We start from the raw sequence: 27,327 nt of genomic DNA on the forward strand, positions 1-27,327 counted from the left end.
CCCATTAACATGCTAATCTCTCACATGAACATAGCTACCTCAGGGTGCTGGCCGTGGAGGCCGCTGAACGATCTTACATTAACATGCAAATTTTTTACTTGGCAGCCCTTTTATTGGTGGAAAACCCACCACCGTCGCGGTCGCTGCCCACCACTTACATTAACATTGGCTGCTGACATTTGGGCTATGCCAATTTCAAACCTTTATAAACAGATTGCCTTTAGAAGCTAACGCTTGTGTTGCGATCGAAACGTAGTTTTTTGTTATTTTCTTTTAACCTATCTACGTGACTTTACCGAAAGACCCAAAGAATATGAATTCCTGCAGTCACGAAAGTTTGAAGTCAACATTTAGTACGTACATTATTGTGTTCGACTTACAAACTGTTCGACTTATGAAAACGGGTCTTAGGAACGGAACCCGTAAGTCGAGGGCTGCCTGTAAATGCATTTTCTTGAGTGGTTTATTATTAAACAACTGACAAAAATCGGGACTTAATGTCTTAGGAAGACTCGTAGAGTTTCCAGGTGGGGCCTTGGGTTGTGTTGTGGTGAGCCAATTAAACTGAATGGGGAGTGTAGAGGTAATAACATGGGAAGCCCTGAAGTGACTTTGGTTTTGAAGTCTGCAAGAGTGGTAGGCCGAGCAGATAAAATTAAAAGTGGTTTAAATGCGTTGATGTACAGGAGACCCTTGGAAAATCTTGGGGATTACGTTCTTGGCAAGTGCCGTGAAAGCCAACACCACGATATTCAATACTTAAGCTGAACGTAAACAATCGTGCTCACCAAAAATAGACACATCACATTTTAAATAAGTACAGTACTGTATGCCAAATAAACTAAAACCTAAATAATTGAAATGCATATGTAAACACCTGATTCCTAGACAATAAATAGTAGAAATACTTAATAATTACTGCACTTACTGATGATGATCCAAAGTCAGTGTGGGTTTGTCCACGAGTGGGGAGCGGGAGTGCCACTTTTAGTGCGCTGCGCTATGAACCCGGCGACTCGAGTTTGATTCTCGCTCATTCCCAGCAACAGTAAGACGATTATCTGAATCGGTCGAGGGCCTCTCCTCGGGGCCGTCCATAAATGACGTCACGCACCTAGGGGGGGGGGGGGGGGTCAGACATTTGTGACGATGTGTGACGATGGGGGGGGGGGGGGGGTTGAGAAATGTGACGTCACATCAAAATCCGCAACTTTAAATAAATATAGACAACACGTTCTAATTAATTAAGTTGACTTTTTAATAAATGTTTTTTTCCTACATCAGAATGCAGCGGCACATTAACTACGCACTACAATGATAATTGTTTAAAGCGATTTGAAGCATGGTGTATTTGGGGGGGGGCGGGGCAGAGCTTTGCGACGTCATATTTGAGGGGGGGTCTGACTTTTTGTGACGCCGTGTGACGAAGGGGGGGGGGTCAAAACTCGTCCAAAACCGCGTGACGTCATTTATGGACGGCCCCCTAGGTGACAGCCTCAAATCATCAGTACCTGGTGCGATGTGTAAACATCACCACTGGGGAGACAAAGGCGACCGGGCGTGGTGCTGGCCACCGATCCCCCTTGTGTGTCGTGCCGGCCTTCATAGGTGCTCGCTAACAGCGCCTGCCCGAACAGCCTGTTAATAGGAAATGCAGGGGGGTCTTTGTATTTGTCTGCGAGATGGTTGCACGCCAAATGTTGAGGTGCCACTTACTGCCCCGCTACACGGTATCAGCCAATTATACGGTGCATCCAGGTACAGTATACCTGCGAAAGGCAAAAGCTGACCCCTCTGTGATAGATAATTTGGTGTACAAAGAGGTTGCCCGCGATAGGTCAAAACCACGGACGATAAACCTGTGATATTCAAGGGGCTCATGTCCCCTAATGCTAAACTGCTTTGTGCCCGGTCGCCTGAGAGAATGCCCCTCATCCGGTAATTTGCTTATCCACCAATATCACTTTCCACATGAACGTGGACAAAATTATGACATAGATTGAGACTGACTGAGTAGATGCCTATTTTAAGAGTAGATGCCGCTTCTGGTGAGACCTGAAGTGGCTCTGTAATGTTTCGTTTGTGGATGTTCACTGATAGGATCAATGGATTTGCTCATTGTGAATATTATGTTAGAATGGCTATTCGCTTAATGGCTTGACAATGACAGGACAAATATAACGTATCATGAGAAATTTCACCAATGCTGTTCCCTCCAGACTTCGCACTAAACATGACAATATTGGCCCCACACTCAATTCCCTAGAAACATAAAAAAACACATACACCCCACAGATACACAAAGACAGATGCAATATTTTATATGAGTAGGCTCATGAGAAAACTAAATTTAAATCTATGTAATACAGAGATACATGTTGCTGCATAATGTTGGAAGATAAGGTATAACAATCCTACTATAAATATTAAATTAAAATTGTATTTTAAATTACACTTGATACTGTGTATATTTTTTAAACATACCTTTTTGACAAAACATTCGTTTATTCCTATAGTGCATAGATATAATTATCCAATGGCTGGTTTATTCGCGAGATAGGCATAATGCTCATGCATTCAATGGTAGGGATGAAGCAACGTGTTATGGGATTGCTGGGCTCTTGACTGCTGTAAATCACCACGTCACTGCGATAGAAACGCGGTGGAGGGGGGTGGCTGGGAGTGGTCGGCTTCAGTTCTTCTCTCAATATGGATTCCCCCATTATTCACTGTGATGCCATGGACACCACTTAAGCACTTGCGCGCTGAACAGCAATTGCGTGGTGACCTTTGGTTTGCAGCCATTTCTAAATGTATGAATTCGTGTATGAATACTGTGTGTGTATGTGGCGTTCTTTGTGTCTTTATACTTAGTGTGTGTGGCCATTTATACCTTAAATATTAGTTTTCTGTATTCCACAATGAAACAAGTGAGACCACTGTGACCACAGTGAAGGTAATGCCAAAACAAACTTTCTGAAAAACATGTTAAGTGAGCCTCTCATGTGATATTTATCAGAGCTTTCGTGTCCGCCAAGGCAGTGGTGGTTTTGCAACAGTTTGGCATGTGGCAGACCCACGAGGTGCAATCACAATCCCGTCTGTGCGCTCAGCAGAGGTGATACTCTGTAGCGGTTCAAAATAAGCTTATTTTTGCTCCACATTTCAGTAAATACGACTGATTGATAGAAATACCAATTTGCCAAAACGTTCTAATAGTTTCTCCAAAGGAAAATACTGATATATTTATTTAGTTGGGTATTTATAAATATATACAGTAAAACCGTAGCTCGTCAGACTACGCATATACTGAGACCAATTCCGGATAAATAATAAACTAGTTATGCGCATCCTCCCATGCCGCTGAGAGGTAGTGGGTGCGTGTGCAGTGGTTGTCAAGCATTATGGGGGGTCTTTATCATGCCCAGTGGGTTATGTTCTAGCTCTTTTGTCCATCTTTTTTTTCAGGAAGATTTGTGTTTCTTGCTTTCAATGTGTCCATTGCTTTTATTACTTCTCAGTGGGTGATAGGCAAACAGGACAGCGCAGTGCATAACACTCCTGTCTCTAGGGAGCAGTGAATGTGTTAAAATGCAATTGTATTAATCTTTCTTATGTTTTAATGTGTTAGACATGGTTTACAGAGTTGTTTGTTTTGTTATTACATAAATTGACACCCAATTGCAGTGAGCCAGCCAGCCAGCCAGGTTTTTACTTCTCATCCCTTTGTTCACAAATGATCTTTTAACCAGCAGTGGGTTATCTACAAACCAATACCCCTACCTCAACATTTGGTTTTAAAAAATGCGGTAATATAACAAGAAACATTTATGTTTAAATGGAATAGACAGCTTAAAACTGTTTAAAAGTAAAAATAAAAGGGAAATTATTTATATTGGAATCCATGCCATAGAATCAAATAAAATGTAATTAATGAAAATAAACAAAAGCTCGAGTGGTATCGGACTGAGGTGCAACAGCTCCTCAATGACCGATTCTATGAATCCCACCCCTTGCAATCATAAGCCTCCCATGTCATGATAATTTGCATTTTACCCATCCAATACATGAATCCATGAATTGTCAATATATTGTTATTGTTAATGATTCATGCGATTTCAATGTTAATTATTCATTTGTTAAGGGATGGAATTCATACAAATGTATTTCCACCAAGGAGATGGAGCAATAAAATGAGTGAATGTGCAGATCTTAGTGGGTTTTTCCCATCACAAGATTTTGGGAGACGGCGATGGAGGCCTTCATTCAGTCGTGGTTTGATCATGGCCGATGTTTATGATGATTAAACACTCATTTAATTGCTCTATCTCCGTCGATATGGGTTGACAATGATGTAATAGACTATGCCTGACTTATTGTGGCCAGTGTAGTGAGAGAAATAGTGATTATGGTGGTGAGGATAGTAGTGATGATGGTAAGGATAGGAGTAACGTTTGACACAAATGTATCCTACTTGTAGGCACACTAGCGCATGTAATTTTTTTTGTAAATGACGATTGCCATTTTATCCAAGAGTAATAAATATAATTGGACAGTTACATATTGAGCCACACTGCCTCCCCGTGGATGCCTACCGTATCTCAACCTACCCATCAATAACCGAATGCAAAACAGCCAAGACAATTCCTGGATCCACACAATAATATTGATGATTGCATGGTAGGTGTCTCTATTTTTTACACGCTTTTATTTAACTTACTCTGTCGTATCCAAAAATCTTGTAACTCAATTTCAACGGTATTTCCAATGTCGTATCGACTGCAAACTTGGTATAGGTATGTCATACTGATGACAAGACTATATTCTATCATTAAAAACTATAAATATATATTTTGAAACATTTTATTACACGCTTTTATTTAACTCTGTCGGTTGTATCTTCAAATCTTGTAACTCAATTTCAACCGTCTTCCCAATGTCGTATCGACTGCAAACTTGGTATAGGTATGTCATACTGATGACAATACTATATTCTATCATTAAAACATATAAATATATATTCTTAAACAATCATTTTTACGGGTCTAATTGTCCACGCTCAACTCACGTTGGCTGTAAATCACCACGGTCCCTTACGTTATGGCAAGCTTCGGGGAGGCACGCCGAGGGGCGGGGGTTGTGAAAGGAGGGGAGGGGCGATGGGGGAAGGGAGCACGGGGAGGGGCAGCTCGGAGTTGGCGGGGGGGACGCTCCCTGATGCTGTGGCAAGCTGCGGGCGGGCACACTTCCTGGAGTCGTGGACTTCTGCCATTACTCGTACGGTACATTTAATTAAAGCGTGTTTTTTTAAAAAGTATTTTTAAATATTTTTATTGCTAGTGTTGTATTTTTTATGTTTTGTGTGTAATTTGTATACTTTTGTTCACCTTTGTATGGTTATTAATTAGATATCCTAAAAATTGTCCAAACCCATTTTGTATTGGTGTAAGGCAGGTTGGCTGTAAATGTTGTTGTGAAGCACTTTTATACCCCGTGAGTGGATTATGTTGAAATTAACTTTTGATATTTAAAATGATTGGTATAAACTTATCATGCCTCCAGTGCAATATATTGATTTTTATACGTCAAGGAAGAACACATAATTTTCCAAAATGGCACACATGACTAACCTCTATACATTAACATCTTTTTAAACTTGTTTTATTAACTAAAATGTATGCCAGAGCTCAACCCTAAATCAATGAAACGCAAAGCATAGGTTATAAGGAACTGATATGATCTGTTTAAAATGATATTGTTTACACAAAGTAGACTGCATATTTTATTTTAAAATTTGATAACTTAACAAGTGATGGTTAAGACCAGTGGTTCTTAACCCTTACTGCAGCCTTGCACCCCTTTGGTTTTCAATCGTAAAACAATGCATGTTAATACATTCATAGGTTTGATGAAACAAAGTGGTTCTATTTACGTGCCCGTGCTTTATTTGTGTTTTGGTGATTTACCTTCTAAAAAAATCTGCCATGTCTCGCACCCCCAGAGAGGGCATCTCGCACCCCCAGGGGGTGTGTGCACTCTGGGTTAAGAACCCCTGGTTTAGACTATTGTTTGTAGATTCGTGGGTTTCATTGTGGATTTGTATGGTTTATTATATTTGACCTGTTTGGGCACCGTTGTGCATGTGTGCAAGCCCTCGCATCACGTGTGACCCACTGTCCAATCAACTCCGTGAAGGTATCGGGGACTTTATTCCGTTAGTATTGTGCATCATGAAAAAGAGGTCAATAAATGTATCTTATTATCAGGGCAAATTTTTTAGTGTTAAACAATTTAGGTGTGATATCTCTGGAATTCCTTCCTGCTCTGCACATTCACAGCATTCAATCTACACCGACATGGAAGAGACACTTGTAGGTCCACCTCTTTCGTCTGGCTTTTGAGTGACACCGAGCTTGGCTCCAGGCGTCAGTGTCACTTTTGCCTGTGCAATATTGTGTATGTTATGAAATGCATTATTATTATTATCCAATTTATTCTTGGAATGTTTCCAGTTCCTTCATTTTATCCCCACACTCACAAATAGTACTGACCAAACATTTCAATCAGTACCCATCAAAAATTGTCTTGAGATTCACAGATGCTTTTCTGTATAAATAAACCACATTGTTGTAATCCGCATCAACAGCAGTGGTAGAAGTAGCAACAGCCAATGGCTGAGCCAGGATTTTCAGGTAGTGGGGGAAACCCCTCCAGCAATGAAAAATGATAGTTGTTAGTAAGTAAGGACTTGTCCCTTGCTTTTTATTCGAGGTGTCTGCGGCGATGGTGCAGCCATCGATCGAGGGTCGAATTCGAACCGTGTGTGATCGGCATTGCGCTCGCTGAAGGTGAATGCCTTCAGGGAAGTCGGATACTGTATACGCAACTGCGCACAATTCTGTGAGTCACTTATAAGTGCTTTGCCGTTACTTATTGACAATTATGGACTCAGACTATTGCCCTATCATCTCATAGAGTCCCTGGCACATAATAATATGCTACACAGTGGCAAAGGGGGTCGCAAAATGCCGATTTATTACTAATAAAACCCAATGATTCGATCGAAATTAGAGATTTCGATCGGATCATTGGGGGGGTACGTGCCACCCCCCCCCCCCTCACAGTGGCAACAGCATGATGATGCACATCATTATTTGCGTAGTTATAATAAATGTCATCATTAGCTTATCCATGAGAAATCATGAATACAATTAATTAGAAACTCATAGCATCCATTTAAATATGACTTTTCGATCTGTGATTTTTCTTGCCAATAAATGTGAACTTCACAATCCATGATTTCTTCTGAGTGACTGGTATTCTAAAATAAATAAGGATGAAATAACATTTACCCATTTCTGTAGATCACTTTTAACCTGCAGATATCAGGAAATGTGGATGAGAACTGTTTGGCTGATATGCAACTAACCAAATAAATTGGAGCCTACAGCAAGCCAATGAATGGCACTCGTGACAGGACAGCAGAACTTTGCAGGCTCATCTCCCAGTGGTAGTTTAATGTTTTGTTCTATATTTAGCCATATTAAGCTTGCAAAAAATGCAACATACCTTCAGAAATATTATTAGTGATGGTATTAATGTGAGGCTGTGGAGCCTGGTGGCTCACATCTTTGGTAGGGGAGTGACAGCGGTTGAGAAGCTGGGAGCGATCTCAGTTCTACAGCTGACAGGAGGTGGCCATTATTGCGCTGTGAACCCGGCTACCTGAGTTTGATTCCCAATCACAGTTAACTTTAGTGGAAAGGGATATCTGAAATGATCCTGCTCCTACCCCTTCATGAACGCACACAGTCCAGTACAGTGAAATACTGTATAGTTAAACAACCCCCATGAGCAATACAGCATGAGTAAGCCTCTATCCAGCCGGGTATTGATGAATGGCTGTAAATTATTATTTGTTATCATATACACCGATTTATAAGTACTATATTGGCTGTATACAATAAGTTTGCTATCTAATTGAAGATATCTGTCATTGGGACAAAACTTTAAAACATTACAAAATGAGTACTGGGGACAGCTATTGAAGGCCGACCTAAATCACAGATTATGAAGTAAATAGGTGAACGAGAGCAGGGTGGAGTTGTTATGGAAGCAGAACTTGATTGTGAAACGTAAAAGTGCCCATGTATCTAAAACATATACACGTTTTTAATCAGTGCTTAGTACCTGCAAGAGCATATGGTTCAGAAACGTGGTCATTAATACAATGAAATACGTAGAATAATAACTGTAAACTGTGCAAAGAAGCATGGAGAAGTGGTGCTTGGCATGACATTGAGACATAGAAAGGACACGTGGCTTAGAGAACATATGCGGGTTGATGACATCATTCAGATGGTTAAATATTAGGTTTGAGTAGGACACAACGCTAGAAACGATGATTGCTGATTGTCTATGATAATAATGGAGTGGCAGTCAAGGAATGGAGGAACACATCTGGGAGGACCGCAACCGAGGTGTTGGAGCGAATGACTGTTCCGGTGTTGGGTGGATTAGTAGATTGCAGGGTCATGGGAGATGGTAGTGGCTTGTAGGCCTTTCTCCTATAGTGGCCGCGTATGTGTCTTTTTGAGTATATCATGTTGTAACAGACGAGCACTGTGTAGTTTGAATTTTCGCACATGCCATTACTTTGATTGAACTGCACTCAATTATCCATTCTATGACTGTCACTGGACACCGCAATGACATGGCAGGCTTGTTTTTGAAGCACCGTTGAATTTTTTTAAAGCGTGGAAAACTTCTTTGAAGCATTGCTTTCGCGTATGTGCACACAAGTGAACACTCAAGCTTTGCTTCACAGCAGACTGCCACACTGAAAACAAATCATTCCCATAGACGGAGTTCTCCTTGCGACTCAAAAAGTCTGCGAAAACGCAAGAATTATGGGAGTTGCCATGAACCGTGGAGGCACCATCAATGTTAGGATCTGTGGATATTTGGAGTGCGGATATTTCATGTATCACTATTTATTGGAAAATAAATATCAATGTTTACTAATTTTCTAAACCAATATTTAGGTTGTGCACCATCCCAATGCGTCATACAGAGAAGTTGTATATTGTTAAATGTGTACTAAGAACATTTCCAAGAGGTTAGTTTCATTTTAGCTTCTTTGAACTTTTAAAATTATATTGAAAACTCTGCACTCGTATATATGCAAATATATAGGCAATGTGATTGATTGTATTTCTGAGTTCATGCTATTTAATATGGAGTGAATGCACAAAAGGTAGGTTGTAGGTTGCAACTCGTGAGGTCATGAAATAAAGTAACTTTAGCTGGAGTATTAAAATTACATCTTGGCCAAGGTCCAATTCTGGAAAAGCCTGGATCACTACAGTGACGCTCTGTTATGCACTATTTTTTGCACATATCAGAATGTCATGTAAATAGGTGGATTGCTGATACCCACATATTTAAGTAATACAATTCATAAAAAAGTGATTATGGTCAGTGCCATAATTACGAACGGGTTCTATTCCTGAGACCCGTTCGTAAGTTGGAACAAAATAACGTATTGTATTTAAATGCCGATACGGACAGTGTTATCAAATGTGTTTCAACAAAAAATGGAAGCATTGTTAAGGGGCCGTCCATAAATGACGTCACGCACCTAGGGGGGGGGGGGGTCAGCCCATTTGTAAAGTCACGTAGGTATAAAACAAAATAAATTAAATCACGACGTTTTACCGAAAGAACCAAAGAGTATGGATCCTTGCAGTCACGAAAACTTCAATACTTGAGCCTTACCTGTGCAACGGATGTCAACTAAAAAAACAAATTGATTTAAATTCACATTTAAAAACCATACACAAAAAAGCATTCAGTCTCGATTTGAGGCTTTCGTGACTGCAGGGATTCATATTCTTGGTTCTTTCAGGTAAAGTCACGTAGAAGGGAAATAAAATAATAAAAAATAAATAACATATATAATATTACAAAAGAAATAATTTCATTGTTTTGTTTTTATTATTTTATTTTTTCCCTTCTACGTGACTTTACCGAAAGAACCAAAAATAATCAGATTATTTAAAATAGCTTATTTTTCCACATTATTGTATAACATGTAAGTATTGTGTATGTTTTGGAGATTGTAAAATTAGTTTCCTCTGAAATTGGCATAAATACGAATAGACAATAAATATCCTGTAGAAAGTTACTGTATCTACTGTGCTTAACACTCCAATGTCAAAGACTCTGCATGGGGTGATAGGGGGTGTAGAATTGGAGGTTATTAATCAGAATCTGAATCCAACCGTGATGTCGCTAACGTAATCGAACACATTGCTTTTAAGGAGGTGCCTAATGGACGTACGCTCTTGTTTTAACCATTTGTTTGACGATCCCCAGACTGAATCGGCATTCAGACTGGTGCTCCAGCGAATGCCAAATTAAATTTCGATTTAAAGAACCAAGAATATGAATGCCAAATTACATCACTTTTCGCCAGATCACACTGTATATTTCGTTTTTATTGGTTATTGGTCATAAAATATATATACGTGCAGTATTTTCATTTTTAAGTTGTATGATGTGCTGTATATAATATTTGACACTGAAATGAAGCGTAGCTACTTTTTACTGGTAGGAAACTCCTGGTTACACCAGCCCACAGGGGATTATTGTGTCCGTCCGACATGCAGGGAGGGGCTGGGTGGGGAGGGGCTGGTCACCTCGTGGTGCCCTTATAAAACTTAACGTTTAACCTACTCACGCCGGCTTGTGCCCGCCCTCACAGTCGGCCATATTTGCGGAATACACCACGCCGCCGTTGACCCTGGCCATTGACCGAGCAACCCAACGTTCCTACCAGCTACCTCTGCAGGAATATGTTATTGTCATGCGCATGGCAGGCTTGTTTGATCGCCCGATTGGTTTTCGAGTCTTTGGAGTGGTTTTCCGGCGGTTTTGTCGGATAAGCATGAGTCCACCTGATCATTTTGGAAGTCGGATAATCGAATCTATTTTATTGTACTTACCAATGATCGTCGTGTGTGTGTTTGTCCACGAGTTGGGAGCAGTAGTGCAACGTTTAGCACACTGCGCTCTGAACTCTGGTGACCCGAGTTTTGATTCTCGCTCATGCCCAACACAAGTGACGATTATCTGAATCTGTCCTGGGCCTCCCCTAGGTCGACTTGGCCTCAAATGAGCACCTGGTGCGATGTGTAAACATTACCACAGAGGAGATAACAGTGGCCAGGCGTGGTGCTGGCCACCCACCCCCTCGTATGCCGTGCCGGCCTCATCAAAATGAGCAACTTTAAATAAATGTAGACAATACGTTCTACTTTCTACTTAATTAAATTGGCTTTTTAATAAATGTTTTCTCCTACAACATTAGAGTGCAGCGCCACATTCAATACGCACTACAATGACAATGGTTTAAAGCAATTTGAAGCATGTTTTATTTTTTTTGGGGGGGGGCAGAGATTTGTGACGTCATATTTGAGGGGGGGTCTCACTTATGATCGCGTGATGTCATTTATGGACGGCCCCTTACACGGCAAAGGTTGATGTGCCACTAACTGCTCTTTGTCCCTCGCCCACCCTGCACCACACGATGGTAATCAACCAATGGTGCAGTACGTCCGGGTAAAGTATACCCGTGAAAGGCCAACACTTACCCCTGCGATAGCTAAATTAATATACAAAGAGATTGTCTGCGATAGGTTAAACCGCGAATGATAAACCAGGCATTCACGGGTCTCCCACCCTGCAATAAATAATGTAGAGTAAAATTAAACGTAAAATAAAGTGACATGAAAAGAATCGGTTTTATTACACGCTTTTATTTAACTCACTCTGTCTGTTGTTGTCGTATCCTCAAATCTTGTAACTCAATTTTAACCCACTCCCAATGGGGTATCGACTGCAAACTTGGTATACTTATGTCATACTGATGACAATACAATATTCTATCAAACATTCTTTTTATATGTTATGTTTCGGCGTGGGTCTAATTGTCCACGCTCAACTGATGTTGGCTGTATATGACCACGGTCCCTTACGTTGTGGCAAGCCTCGGGGCCACTTTCTGGAGTCGTGGAGTTCTTCCATTACTAGTGCGGTACATTTCATTAAAGCGTGCTTTTTAAAAAGTTTTTTTTAATATTACTTATTTTAACTTACCTTGAGTGCTGATGCTGGCTTTGTCACGTGGGGGCAGGGGCGTGCATGCCCACATGCACGTAACGACAACGATCCCCCATGTAGCCATAACAGACTTGGGGTGAGTGCTCTCCCTGAGTACCTAATGAAGGCTGCCTTTGACTCCCGATTGCGATATTTACACGCTTCAACAGGTAGCCATTTTTGGTGGAGTCGACCTAGGGGAGGCCCAAGATCCATCCAGTTAATTGTCACTGGTGTTGGTCATGAGCCAGAATCGAACTCGGGTCGCCGGGTTCGTAGCATAGAGCACCAACCATTGCACTACCGCTCCAACTGCCCATTTGCATCCTTCACAATCCACCTCTACCGAGGCCGATATTAACACCACTGGTACCAGTCATTGGTAAGTCCACTCAGCTCCATATCCTCTTATACCACGTAAGTTAATGTCTTCTGTAGCCCATGCCATGCCAATTTATCCCCCTCTATCCAGCGAAGATACAGCTGTTTGGGTATATGTTGGCTGGGGCATGCGGGCTACATGACCCAGCCAACGCAGCCTTGCCTGCCACCGATGGAACTGTGTCCAGATCTTTTAAAGATGTATGATCTCCTCACACAGTATAGCCTCATTAAACCCAGGATGGATCATAGGTAGGCCAGCCTGAATGTTTCCAACTGGTGCAGATGTTCCATTAGGGGGGTCCACATATTTCGAGTGTAATGTAGCTGTCAGAGATGCCGTCTTGCCTTCTGTATATTTATTACTAGGTTTACTACCCGGCTTCGCCCGGGACTTGGATTCATGTCTTGGATTAATAGATGGCCTACGCAGAGGGTGGGGGGGGGATGCATGACGTCAGTATGCACTCTGCGTGACGTCAGCAGGCACACTGCGTGACGCTGCCGCATGCGGGTGACATCACAGATGTGACGTCACCGCTCACTTGCCGTGCAAAATATATCCATTATTGCGCCCCCCCCCCCAAAAAAATACAAAAGTCTATTTTTATACTTTTTCCATTGTGTACAGTCTGGAAGCTACCCACATGCCAAATTTCAAGTTTGTTGCATGTCAGGAAGTATGCTAAACATTTCGAACAGACACATTCACAAATTTCCCTTTTATATATATAGAAGAATAAAGCTCAATGACAACTCAACACGTAGCCGCGAGTGACTCCGTACACTTGGTTATTGACACCACTCTATTCTGAGACAGCACAGCTTCCAGTCTCGAGACAACTTGCAGACGATGGAGAGACGACTCAATCCCAGGCGCCGACGACGGCATTTCCCCACACCAAGCAGCCCCAAGCCTCCGCTCGCGCTGCTATTTATGCTCCTCCGCTCGCTCCGGCCACACCCTAAGCCTCAATCCTCCTCACCGCACCTGGCCCTGCCGCTCATGTCCTTCTCACACTTCCCTGCCATTGGCTCCCTTCTCATTAATAGCTCGTCCATTAGTAACCATGATCCCGGGGAGCCACACTGTCCCGCTATCGTTCCGCACTGTCATTACACAAGCATAGAGAAAGGAGGCCATAACTCTGGCTGAGAAGATCCTAAGATTTTTGTGGAGTGACAGACCAGGTAGCTTCCACACAGCATTACACAGCCAATGAAAAGAGAATGTTGCTCGACTGATTCAATGAGACCTCTGCTGTCAAACTTGAGTGAAGAAAATGGCTACAAAATAAATATATCATGGAAGCTAGTTCGTAAGTGCGGGTGTTTGTAAGTTGGGAATTCGTAAGTCGGAGACTGGCATGTGTAGTAAGTTCAACCGAGTCGCAGACATACTTGGAGGGCAACACATTTATTTCGCTCCAACACACGGGGTAACTTCCCCTTAACAGAATAACAACCTATGGTGGTGACCACCAGGCTAACTACACTAATTACAACGTAACAAGCTACTACAGACCGGGACCACAGCTCGGGTCTAGGTCCACGTGTTGTAGACTCGTTGAGCGGAGAACGTAGACTTAGACGAAGGTTTCTTCAGGATGAACAACGCCGGTCCCTCTGGGGACCCGACTTATATTCTCTGCAGCGTGGCTGGCTCCACCCTTGGCAACGACCACCTTCCAAAATCCTCGGGAAGGATCTGGATGCTAACCACGTGATCACCCTAGCTCTCACTCGGGCCCCTTTGTACACTTAACTGATCATGTGTCCTCTCGGGTCAACCAGAGTGCCATGACCTTTAGTATCCTCATTCCTACGGCCGGCACTCCCACACCTTGTCCTGTAGGGCTGGCACTGCACGCCAAGCGTGGTGCCATCCAGCACTATCAATCAGCGCTCACCGGGCCCCTCTAGGGCCGGTACTACACACACACCATTGTGGAGTCAGCGATGTTGTTACACCGCACGCCGTGCTTCTCTCGGGCCGGCATGGTACAGTGACATCCCGCGATGTCACTACACATGTAATTAATTTGATAATTTAGCGAGCTCAATGAGAAGTTAAACTTAATATGTAATATTACTTTGTCGTGCTTACTCTTTGCTTCTTTTGGTAAAGTCACGTTTCGATCGCAACACAAGCAACCGTCTTCAGGTGAAAAAAAGGGGGAATCTGCTGAGGCAGGTTGTTTATAAAGGTTTAGAGATGGGCGGGGCAGCTAATGTTAACATAGGGCAGTCACGAAAGCTTCAAGTAAAGATTATTTGCTGTGCTTGGTGAAGTTTTTGACTGAAGGATTTTTTATTTTCACATCTCACAATTCTGTATTCATACTTAATTCCAGTCTAACCCCATTAATTTCTTCCCCACATAACTTCCCTACTTACTGTTGCCCCCTGTAAAATGATAATAATATGTCTATCAAAAGTTGAATTGGATCTGATCATTCATTAGATCGACTGGATGTGAATCTTGATATCCAAAATATATATTTTTTGAAGGTGAGGACCTTTTGAAGTGTCAACATCTGCACTTGGCTACACCACCCTCTCACGTACAATGGCAACCTTAATACGTGCACAACATCGACAATTTATATATGACTGAATAGTGTTTTGTAATGTGGTTATGTCAAGGTTTTTACACAATTATAATCTTTTCTAAATATCTTTTACACGTCAGCCATCCTCACTCCTCCTTACTCAAAGTTATCTTTGTATCAAGTAACGTGCTGGAGATTCTCATTGGCTTTCCTTGTGGGCTACTATACAAATAATAACAATTGTTTTATCAATATGGCTTCGAGTTCATAATACATGTTGATGTACAGCCCTTTTGTCAATCCACTGCTGGATGAGGGGCTTCCCATCCCTTATGGGTGTTTGACCATTGTTCACCATGCTCGTTGGTGTAGGTTGGTGAAGGTGGGGAACCTAGACACTGGAGCATATAAGTAGAGTGCAACAAAGTAGATTGCTGCACTGCTACCACCATAAAGCAGGCAGCTGTTTGGCTGTATGACAATCTGGCATACATGGTGGTCACCCATTAAAGCACTGTTCACGATCAACCCCTATTTAGCTCAGATCTGACGATATTGGGCAGATTCCCAGTGATTAGTTCATAGGTCATTAGGCAATATACACTTCTGCAATAATATATTAAATAATAAAATGGTCCTCATTTGCACATAAAAAATAACAAATGTATTCCATTGGAACCTCCTTTGTCAGTAGCAAAATATGATAATTGTTTTTTTACCCTTTTATCTGGCAACAAAACTGACACCTTTTTTACAAGGAGTCATGTTTGCATTGACCACAATACCTGCGGTTGGAATGCAAACAAAAACACAACTCTGATAATGTTTGCACTATCCTTGAAATTGATTGGTCCACACCCGAGACAGCTTTTCGCCAAAAGGCGTCATCTATTGTCAAATTCTAAGTATAATTTAACAAGAACATAATTTTGTTAATATTGCACCTTTTGGGATCAAGACCTCATAAGAATCACATTAAACTTAGAAATGCTATTGTCAAAACAAAACTAAAATATTTTTGACAAGTGCTTGACAGTATCTTGTACATATTTGATACGATGATACAAACATTAACGCTTTGTTTGATACGTCACCCTGCATGCATTAAAGCTGCCTGCTGTTTTTTTTTGCAAACACAGATGTGCATAGCCCAATTCCCCACGGTAAATGGATAGGAGTGGTGTTGCAGTCAATTAGCGAACCACAGCTGCGGCATGCCATTAACCTAATGGAATTGCCTTGTCCCTCAGCTTGTGGTCAACAAAGCTGCTTGGAGGCCACCATCTTGCTCATGTCTGTTCACCCTCTAAACATATTTGATCGTCAGAAATTTGTGTTGAAATTATTCAGTGTTTAATTTTCTGAAAGAAATACCTTTTAGTATTGCTGAAGCTTTTATGTTCATATATCAACTTAATTTGTATCTGCTATACAGATTAAAATCAGGTTGATTACATGAAATTATAAAATATGAATAAATTACAAAGTTATTAGGATGTTATTCAGCAGGTTAGCAGAATAGTTTAGAAAAACGCGATTTGTTCCATATTCGCTTTTGGAAGCACGACTCCTTTATAAAGAAACGCTTAAGAGCATTATACCACACTCTGGACCTTAAGAGCCCTCAATGGATTTCCAAGAACCAGATTATGCAATTGAAGAAATGAAATAGGGCAGCTGGTTGGCGTCTGAAAATCCGTGGCATTTTATATATTTTTCAAATAGCAGATCGTAAAATGTATGGTAGCCTGGTAACACAGCAGGCATGTACATGTATAGCTGCTACGGCTCAGTTTGAAGAAGGTAATCCCCATGCTCATAGAAATGCATATGCATAAGCTGCATCGAGCAAGGGTAGTTGCCACATGACTGGAAAAGGGAAATTGATATCCTATTCTTTGGTTCTTTCGGTAAAGTCACGCAATTAATGTGATCTATAAATTTTCTATCTACAGTGAGGGAAAAAAGTATTTGATCCCCTGCTGATTTTGTACGTTTGCCCACTAACAAAGAAATGATCAGTCTATAATTTTAAATGTAGGTTTATTTCAACAGTGAGAGACAGAATAACAACAACAAAATCCAGAAAAACGCATGTCAAAAATGTTATAAATTGATTTGCATTTTAATGAGGGAAATAAGTATTTGACCCCCTCTCAATCAAAAAGATTTCTTGGTTCCCAGGTGTCTTTTATACAGGTAACAAGCTGAGATTAGGAGCACACTCTTAAAGGGAGTGCTCCTAATCTCAGCTTGTTACCTGTATAAAAGACACCTGTTCACAGAAGCAATCAATCAATCAGATTCCAAACTCTCCACCATGGCCAAGACCAAAGAGCTCTCCAAGGATGTCAGGGACAAGATTGTAGACCTACACAAGGCTGGAATGGGCTACAAGACCATCGCCAAGCAGCTGGGTGAGAAGGTGACAACAGTTGGTGCAATTATTCGCAAATGGAAGAAACACAAAAGAACTGTCAATCTCCCTCGGCCTGGGGCTCCATGCAAGATCTCACCTCGTGGAGTTGCAATGATCATGAGAACGGTGAGGAATCAGCCCAGAACTACACGGGAGGATCTTGTCAATGATCTCAAGGCAGCTGGAACAATAGTCACCAAGAAAACAGTTGGTATCACACTACGCCGTGAAGGACTGAAATCCTGCAGCGCCTGCAAGGTCCCCCTGCTCAAGAAAGCACATATACATGCCCGTCTGAAGTTTGCCAATGAACATCTGAATGATTCAGAGGACAACTGGGTGAAAGTTTTGTGGTCAGATGAGACCAAAATGGAGCTCTTTGGCATCAACTCAACTCGCTGTGTTTGGAGGAGGAGGAATGCTGCCTATGACCCCAAGAACACCATCCCCACCGTCAAACATTGAGGTGGAAACATTATGCTTTGGGGGTGTTTTTATGCTAAGGGGACAGGACAACTTCACCGCATCAAAGGGACGATGGACGGGGCCATGTACCGTCAAATCTTGGGTGAGAACCTCCTTCCCTCAGCCAGGGCATTGAAAACGGGTCGTGGATGGGTATTCCAGCGTGACAAAGACCCAAAACACACGGCAAAGGCAACAAAGGAGTGGCTCAAGAAGAAGCACATTAAGGTCCTGGAGTGGCCTAGCCAGTCTCCAGACCTTAATCCCATAGAAAATCTGTGTAGGGAGCTGAAGGTTCGAGTTGCCAAACGTCAGCCTCGAAACCTTAATGACTTGGAGAAGATCTGCAAAGAGGAGTGGGACAAAATCCCTCCTGAGATGTGTGCAAACCTGGTGGCCAACTACAAGAAACGTCTGACCTCTGTGATTGCCAACAAGGGTTTTTCCACCAAGTACTAAGTCATGTTTTGCAGAGGGGTCAAATACTTATTTCTCTCATTAAAATGCAAATCAATTTATAACATTTTTGACATGCGTTTTTCTGGATTTTTGTTGTTGTTATTCTGTCTCTCACTGTTCAAATAAACCTACCATTAAAATTATAGACTGATCATTTCTTCGTCAGTGGGCAAACGTACAAAATCAGCAGGGGATCAAATACTTTTTTCCCTCACTGTACGTGACTTTACCAAAATAACCAAAGAATAAGGATTCCTGCAGTCAAGAAAGCTTCAAATCAAGATTGTTATTTTATTACAAAAAAGGTGCACACATACCAGTGTAGATTAGAAGTGTCCCACCTTTTTGCATATCGAGAGCCAGATTTACGAACATGTAGCGAGTCATGGGCCATAGACACATGATAAATAAATAATGGTCGAATGAAGCCGGAGTTTCATTCAGAAGAAACATTAATAGGCAGGAGATGTAATATTAAGATTAAATGTAATAGAGACTGTATAATCAGAAGATAAATATAGATTAAAATATATTAAGAAGTCAAATTATCAGTAAAGTCATTCAAAATAAATATTTAAGATTCACAGGAGGTTTGTTTAAAAGCGATTATATAAGGGATGGGTAAGAGATGTATTTACAAGGACATAAAGCTGTGTTTCAAAGAGAGCTGTAAAAATTATGGGAGTTGTATTCAGAACAGACGTAAGAGAGGAACAAGAAGTGTATTCAGAAGATATGAGAAGACTTTTTACATTAAGGGTATGAAACAGGTGATGTATTCAGAAAAGACATGAGTCAGGGCTATACCAAATAGGGCTATACCAAATAAATGAAACTTGAGTCACAAGATATTTTCAGACAGGACTAGAAATATCCAGAAGAGAAATATTTATGTTAATTAGGTTTCAACATTTATCAAAGAGTTAACCTAAATGTAATTTTATATGAGAGTCCATAGAAATAACAGTAATATGATGTAACTATAGTATATGTGAATGATTTATTCATAGACACACAGCCCTTGTACACTGCCAACAGCATATTAAGTAATCCCTACTTGACGTACTTTCGCTATGATGTTCTCGATTTATTGATACCCAATCCCGTTTCATGTACTGTGCATCTCGCCATAACAGGTTCCAGATGGCGCTCAAGCATTAGGGTCCCTGACTGGCTATAATCTTTCATATGTACTCTAATAATATGTTCTTCCCCACAGTGTATTTATGGCTACTTTTTCTACAAGTGTATACTATTTAATATCATTCACAACTAATAGTACATATCGTATAATAGACAAGGTAATATATCAATAATGTACACTTTTCACACCGATGGTTTTACTGTATAGATGTTCAGTGGGTTACTGAGCATCCTCTGTTTAGGTACTGTACCATGTTACGATCTACCAAAAATGCTTTGATTTAAGTACTTTGGTTTACGTTCTGGTATTCAGGAATGCATCCTGGGCGGAAACCAGGGTGTGCCTGTAATATGTGTCCATTTACATTAGAGCCATTGACAATGCAAACTTAAATGTGTCTCCTATTTAGACACCATGTTGGGAGTGTAAAAGTATTGCAAGTGTAGTGAGTCCAACTGAGTCGCAGACGTTGTCTTGGGAGCAACACTATTTATTACATCAACTCAACACAACATAACGTAACCTACACTCGGGTGTTGAACGCCCATCTAACCACGCTACGGCAAAACTAGACACGGTCCCGTTATCCCGGTCCGGACCACGAGCTGGGTCCCGGACCGCGTGGCTAGAAGCTTCTTCAACCCGACGTGGGTCTTCACTCACCAACAGTCAAGAAAACCCCGAGCCCCACATGGGCCCCGTTATATCGGCCCAGGCTGGAGCTGGCTCCGCCTCTCGCCCCGCCCACCTTCTCGATCTCTCTGGCCCCTTCCCGAAGGCTCCCGAGAGCTCTTCTATACCACGTGACCACCCAGCGGCCCCCGTCCATTGGTGGTTCCTCTCCAATATCATCCGGTCACGTGTTGGCAGGTCAACCAGCGTATCATGCCCCAACGTAACCTCGGCTGGCTGACTCTCTCGCTCCGTCACCGAAAACCCGCACCGCACACTGTACGTGGTGCTTCTGCGCTAACCAGCACTCACCTAAGCCCCACTAGGGCCGGTACTACGCCCATTAACCGGGCTGCACATAATGACAACATATCCGCCGTGGCCTCGCAAGCCCGGCACCAGACAGTGACATTCACAGTCACTACACAAGTAAAACCTCACACAGAAAGTGCAATTGGGTTTTGGCAGAATAAAGATACATCTTGACTTAAAGCTTTCGTGACTGCAGGAATTCATACTCTTTGGGTCTTTCGGTAAAGTCACGTAGATATACAGTAGTGGGATGAGGCAATGCTTCTGTGTTGCTGACTGACATAGGTAGTACAAGGTAGCTGTGGTAGACACATTCTGAAACGTAAAGTTGTCATAGATAGTGAACCATGTACCTTCCTCTGTGCTACCATGCATGTTTTTAAAGACCAGGGAGTGCCTGAAAAGGTCTCCCAGGTCACACCTGCTGTGCTCTCACAGCCATTAGACCACCAGTAAATATAACTTCCCACTTTCATAGAATATCTGTGTTAAGTGCTGCATCACTTGCCTTCCTTGGGGTTGTTAAATAACTACATTTTAATATGAGGTTTCATGTGATGCCATTTAAAGTTGGACTTAAATTACTTCAGGCAAGTAAAATAAAATGTTCGTAAAATATAGTAGGAAGCATATTCAGAAGGTACAGGAGCTTATGGAGAATTACAATTTTAACATTTGTTCTGCTTATAAATTAGATTGGTATTGCATCCCGTTTCCTGGGCTTATGCTGCAGAGGCCTAGATCTATGAGAAATTAGCCTGAAAGATTTCGATTTAAAGCTTTCGTGACTGCAGGGACTCATCTTCTTGGTTCTTGCGGTAAAGTCACGTAGAAGGGAAGTAATAAAATAATAAAAACAAAACATAATAAAATAATTCTCACGACGTTTCGGCCACAACGCAAGCAGTCATCCTCAGGTGAAGAATGAAACACCACCAAGCGTGGAGCGTATATTTAAGCTGGGTTGGTTAGCCTGAAAGACATGGTGGAAATCCTTGATTCTTCTAATCTAAGTATTTCAGTAATCTAATAAATGTGTAGGTCCTCTTTTCTTGCTGTGAGGTTCTTGGGAGGAAAGGCATTGATTTCTGAATGTATTAAGATATTATTTGGCTTAAGAACAGGCTTGCCTCGGTGATAACTGTTGTTTTTGTGCATGATTTGACCTTCACTGTATGTCAAGCTGATATAATCGCCGAAGTATTTTACGCATAATCAATGTTAACGACCACCAATATCATTACAGGTAAATTCGTGTACAATGTAGGAACCCACTGATGAAAGCTGATTGGCTGTGTAGGTCAGCTCAGAGCTGAAACATATTAGGAGGAAACTATTTAAGTCTGAGCCTGGAAATGTATACTTCTGTTGTGCCTAGAAAACTGTTCAACGTCCAGCTGTGGCCACACCTAAATTGTTGTTTTAAAGAAATGCATGAGATAACTGTTCTTATTATAATTCAAATAGGTCTTGAAGTTGAAATTATTAATATTGATTTATTTTTTAGACAAGTTTAAATGTGTACACTATGAACCAGGTTACAGAGTTTTATTCCCAGCCACAGCTAAGATCAGTTGCAATTGATATCTGAAGCAGGTCTGGGCACCCCTTTTACCTAACCCATACTGGCAAGCATGGTATAGTATGGTCAAACAACTCCCACGACTGACATGACATGAGGAGACTTTCATCCAACAGTGAATTTGCAAAGGGCTATATATTATTAAGTAAGCTTACTCTTTTTGTACGTGTGTGTTTTTTGTGGAAATGTTACTGCTGGAGAAAAAAAAACATCTTAACTATGATCGCAGCTATCAAATAAGATGTCATTCAGCATGGTAAGTGCATTATGGTGTAGCATATGTCTAAAAGATTCAGAGAATTGTTAAACTTTTTGTTTTTTCCATTTCTGTGCAGGTGAACCAAGATTTGTATCCTCTTCTCTCTCCACGTTGGTAATTCAAGGAGACAGTGTGGTGCTAGACTGTGGAGCAGAGGTGACAGGTCTTTGGAATGAGGTGCGGTGGTTCAAGGAAGGCCGATCTATTACTGAGGATTCTCAGGTAATGGTGCTATCTAGTGGAGACCTACTGCTACAGAATGCCAGCAAGGCAGATGGGGGAAAGTATTTCTGCCAGCTTGTGTTTGGAGGTCGCACGTTTACCAACCAAGGGACAAACCTCTCCGTCTTGCCAGGTTAGTCAATTAGTATTCACACTATATGTGTATGCACTGTAAAATATATGCAAATGTACATTGAATATTATTATGTAAAGCATGCATTTTATTTATACACACTGTAACAATTCTATCATTTAGATACGTGAATAGTGGACATGAATGCTTATGATAACAAAATGCACTTTGAAAGTAAAAACGTGAACACGTTTAAAATCTAAAATTAATTAGCTGGGGTTTTTCACAGTCCTGTTAATGTGGGTTTTATTTTATTTTCATATATTGCAACCTCATTCACTCCTCCTTGGTCAGCTATGCTCACCTCGTAATTTATCTGGAATTGTTCTGCCCTTCAAACCTCATTTTTAATCACACCAGGTATAGGCTTCTCACGGATAACACCTGGTAAAGGCATCTCATTACATCTGTGGCCCACACTGGTGAAGTCACAAGCCATTGGAATGTATTAAAACGATCATATCCATTGTCTGCTGATTGAGAAAAGTTCATATGTTAACTACTCCCATATTCCCCAGTGATTTAAGGGCAACAGGTTGTAAATTGCTTTCGCTTACTATAGGTCATTCAAATGTTGAGGCTGCCCTCTGCTCTGCGTGAAGGCCATTATCTGACATTTTATTCAAGCATGTTTTCTTTTTCCAAAGCAGAGTAAATTGTGAAGTGGTAAAATGTTTGGAGGTCTGTTTGGATTAATCCATGAGTTCTCGCACACGTTTCATGGATGTTAAGAGTTGCATGGCTAACTCCATTTGTGAGACACCATGATGGAAATAAAAGTTTTTAAAGCGCGGCAGGTAACTTTAAAGCTCAGCTGTTGTGTACATGCATGCACACACCAGCTGTGTTTCAAAAAGATGCTTGCCACGCTTCAGACACCTGTCTCATTATCTATCTCTGTCTGTATCTTAAGGTGTCCCTTTATCTCCCCATCTCCGTAGATTACAGATTATATGGGGAGATACAGAGAGACACTCGGAGATGCACAGATAGAGATACAAGGAGATAAAGATACAGGGAGATGGAGACACAGATGGAGATAGACACAGGAAAGTCACATTGATGTAGTTACCCTGTAAGCATATGTGCTTATTTAACTATGGGTCTGATTAGGGCAGATGCAATGTAAATTAGTTAAGACGGTTACTCTACATGACAGCACATTACACGTTCTAAATCTGTTTACATATCTGTGTATCTGCCGATTGATGCTACTGTATAGTTATGCAAACATATCATATGTATGTCCCCATATGTTTAATTATTGACTTAATACAGCAGTCAGTTTGAATATAAATACAGGACCTTTTAAATAAGCATGCTGGTGAATACTAAATGCATAGCATAAAATAATTCCACTGTATTCAATTGTAAGTGTGCATATCGCTATATACATGTGTAGTGACATCGCCGGGTATCACCATGCTGTGGGTGTAGTACCGGTCCTAGAGGGGCACGGTGTGCGCTGATTGATAGCGCTGGATGGCACCACGCTGTAAGTGCAGTGCCGACCCTACAGGACAGGGTGTGTGGGTGCCGACCGAAGGATGAGGTTGTGTGAAGCCATGGGACTCTGGTTGACCCGGGAGGAAACGTGACCGGTTAAGTTGACAGAGGGGCCCCAAGAGGGGGCTAGGGGGGTCACGTGATTGGGACCCAGATCCTTCCTGAGGATTCTGGAAGGTGGATGTGGCCAAGGGCGGAGCCGGCCACGCCACAGAGAATATAAGCCGGGTCCCGAGAGGTTTGTGATAACTCCCATAATACGCAGTGGGGATACCAACATCTGCATTTTCCACGCACATTTTTGGATCTCTACTGGGAATGGCTAATTCCTCACTTATCCCCACAGCGGATTGTTATATGTTTAAGTGCTGCGTGTTTTGAAGTGCACAGTCCTGACTTTTTTTTAAAGGTGCATAGTTTAAAAGGAGCCAGTGAGCTTCAAAACAAGAGCATTCTCTTAGCTCTGCACAGAGCGTGTTTGACTCTTCGATATTCCGCGGCAAACTGCACCGGCGAAATTATTTTCCTCATGGATTATAAGATCTGTGATATGGTCCTGCTGTTTGCATATTCACATTTTTGTTCTGATGTATTTACTTTATAACATTTTGTAGATGTGGTGTGCCTGTTTGTATGTACGTATGTACATGTTCGTTTTTCTAAATATATTTCATTATTCCTAAATTGGTTTTGTGAGAAAGAAGAACACATGGATTAAAGAACATGTGCAAGTTACACACATTGTTACTGACTACTAAACACAATTAAGTGGGCTTGGGCAAGTTACGTCCCTAGTTGAGATGATGATAGTCAAGAATAATGACGGGGTGGCAGTCAGAGGAAGGTACATACCCAATAGGCCGGTGACAATGGAGATAGTGTGGTCAAATCAGCACATGCAGGTCCGAGATTGATTGTTGCATCATGCGACTCTGAGTGATGGCAACGGCATGGGGAGGTCTTCAACCACCTGTGGATGGAGCATGGCTTATGAGGATCATGATGGTGATGATATGTTTCTGAACACCTGCTTCACTGTGTGCTTGCGTGTATGTCTGTGCCAAGCAGAAATGGAATCAAACCGCCCATGCGTGGTGTTGCGGCACCCAGTGGATGTCAGTGTGAGGCTTGGACACACAGCCACACTGGAATGTGTGGTTGCGGGCTTCCCTGCTCCAAGTGTACACTGGACCCGAGGCACCGAGTCAGTCCTCAGGTGCACATCGACTTAACGTCTTCTTTCGACTGTTTTAATTTCAATATTTGAATATGTAATGAAAAAATAGAATATATGTTAATATATATAGGATGGCGCCATGGTTTAAATGATAAGCACACTACACTTGCAATGCAGAGGTTGCTGGTTCAACTGGCATTACAGTTGAAACAATGGGCTATTTTCTTTCATACCCCCTCTGTCCATCCAGCAATGTAAATTGGTACACCAAACTTTATCAAGTCATGTATGATGGGGTAAAGTGTGGGGACTCCCACCTCTTCCAAGACATCTGAGCAGTATGGAAGAGTAGGCCAAATACCCTCTTCGTAGAAGCCCTTTCAGAGCAGTGACGTGAGAAAATCATTTCAGGACTGTATCTTTACCTTTACATACGTAAAAAAAAATCCTTTTACGTTGGAATTTTTGTTCATCGTTTTAGGTGTACACATTTGCAAGGTATACAAACATCTAAAACGAGCACCCTTTACTAAAATACGTATATAGGAACATAATACAAATATTCCAGACAAAGTTATTTTATATACAGCATATTATTTATGCTTATTCAGATGAAACAATTATTTAATATTAATATCAAGTACTTTTAGCATTTAGACGGTGCTTAGGGTCTAGGGGGGAAACAACAAAACATTGTAAAAATAGAATGGTAGATCCAGCTGAATTTAAAGACTCCTATATAACCCTGATATAGGCATAATGAGATACGGACTTTTCAAGGTGTTTTTTTAAATTATAGTATTTAATGTGCCGACTGTATGACAGCCACGAGGATTTTAATTCATTACAATTTTCCATTATGGGGGAACTTATTTTTTGATTGTAGTGCTCAACCTATGATTTAAAAAAAATTGTGATATTAGGCCATATGATAAGCAGCTCAATTTAATCACCATGCACCATTGTTGCTCTCACATATATATAGTATATATGTATTATTAGGTGTGGGAATTTGGGCAGCGATGAACAGGACGTTAGAGCACCCCTTCCTTCCGCTAGCATGCAGGCGGCCCTTGGGCAAGGCTCAGCTTAGCCTCCCTGCCAGGGTCACGGCGAAGGTGCCGGCGTCGGCAGCAGGGTACTGATTGATGACTGGCAGATGAATCTTAAAGGTCAATGGTGTGGCATCTGACTGGCATGTGGAAGAACACCACCAATGGAGTCAACGGATGGCAGTACCAAGGCCAGTTCGTGGCTACGGCGGGGAAAGTCATGGCTTCCCCAGTCATTATACTCTGTGTGTATCACTGGGCCATAATACATGAGACCAGAGAGAGGGCAGCTGAGGGCACGACAAGAGCTTCTCTTAAGCACCGTGCAAGGCGTGGAGAGCAGAGAAAGTCATTTGGGGATGGAGTGGATGTGGTAGCAGCAGGCTTTAGTTGGGAACTGTTAACAAAAGCTCTACATGCACACAGGCGGCTCAGACATTCCAAAACCTGGTTGGCAAGCCACAGGCAACGGGCCTTCAAACTTGCAGTAAGAAAAACGGAAACAACAATACAAATTCCTTCCTGGAATGTCCAGACACTGCTTGACAGGGTTGCTTCTGGTCGACCTGATAGAAGGATAGCTATTTTGTCCTGTGACCTAGCTTGTCATCATATTGATATTGCAGCCCTCCAAGAGACAAGACTAAAGGGACAGAGCCGAATTGGAGATTGAAGATGCACGCTGTTTTATGAGTTGAGAAGACTCGTGAGGAAAGAGATGCGTGTGTGGCTTTTGCCATCAACAACAACATTGCGGATAAACTCATCTCGCTAACCAAAATGCATATCTATTAATTTCCCTCGAACTGAGTGTTATTTAACACCGATGA

General features: G+C 41.7%; 1 protein-coding gene across 4 annotated transcripts in view; it reads left to right on the forward strand.

The window, feature by feature from the left end:
* The window catches only part of LOC144736356 (neogenin-like), a 224,647-nt gene that overhangs the window by 53,898 nt on the left and 143,422 nt on the right, over positions 1-27,327 (forward strand). For all 4 annotated transcript variants that reach the window (XM_078619017.1, XM_078619020.1, XM_078619018.1 and 1 more), the window contains exons 3-4: positions 22,484-22,762; positions 25,337-25,484. In XM_078619017.1, coding sequence (XP_078475143.1) covers positions 22,484-22,762; positions 25,337-25,484 — 427 coding nt within the window. The remainder of the gene's footprint in view (positions 1-22,483; positions 22,763-25,336; positions 25,485-27,327) is intronic.

The sequence above is a fragment of the Lampetra planeri genome, chromosome 3 (assembly GCF_965212315.1).
Source record: "Lampetra planeri chromosome 3, kcLamPlan1.2.h2, whole genome shotgun sequence".
Taxonomy (NCBI): Eukaryota; Metazoa; Chordata; class Hyperoartia; order Petromyzontiformes; family Petromyzontidae; genus Lampetra; species Lampetra planeri.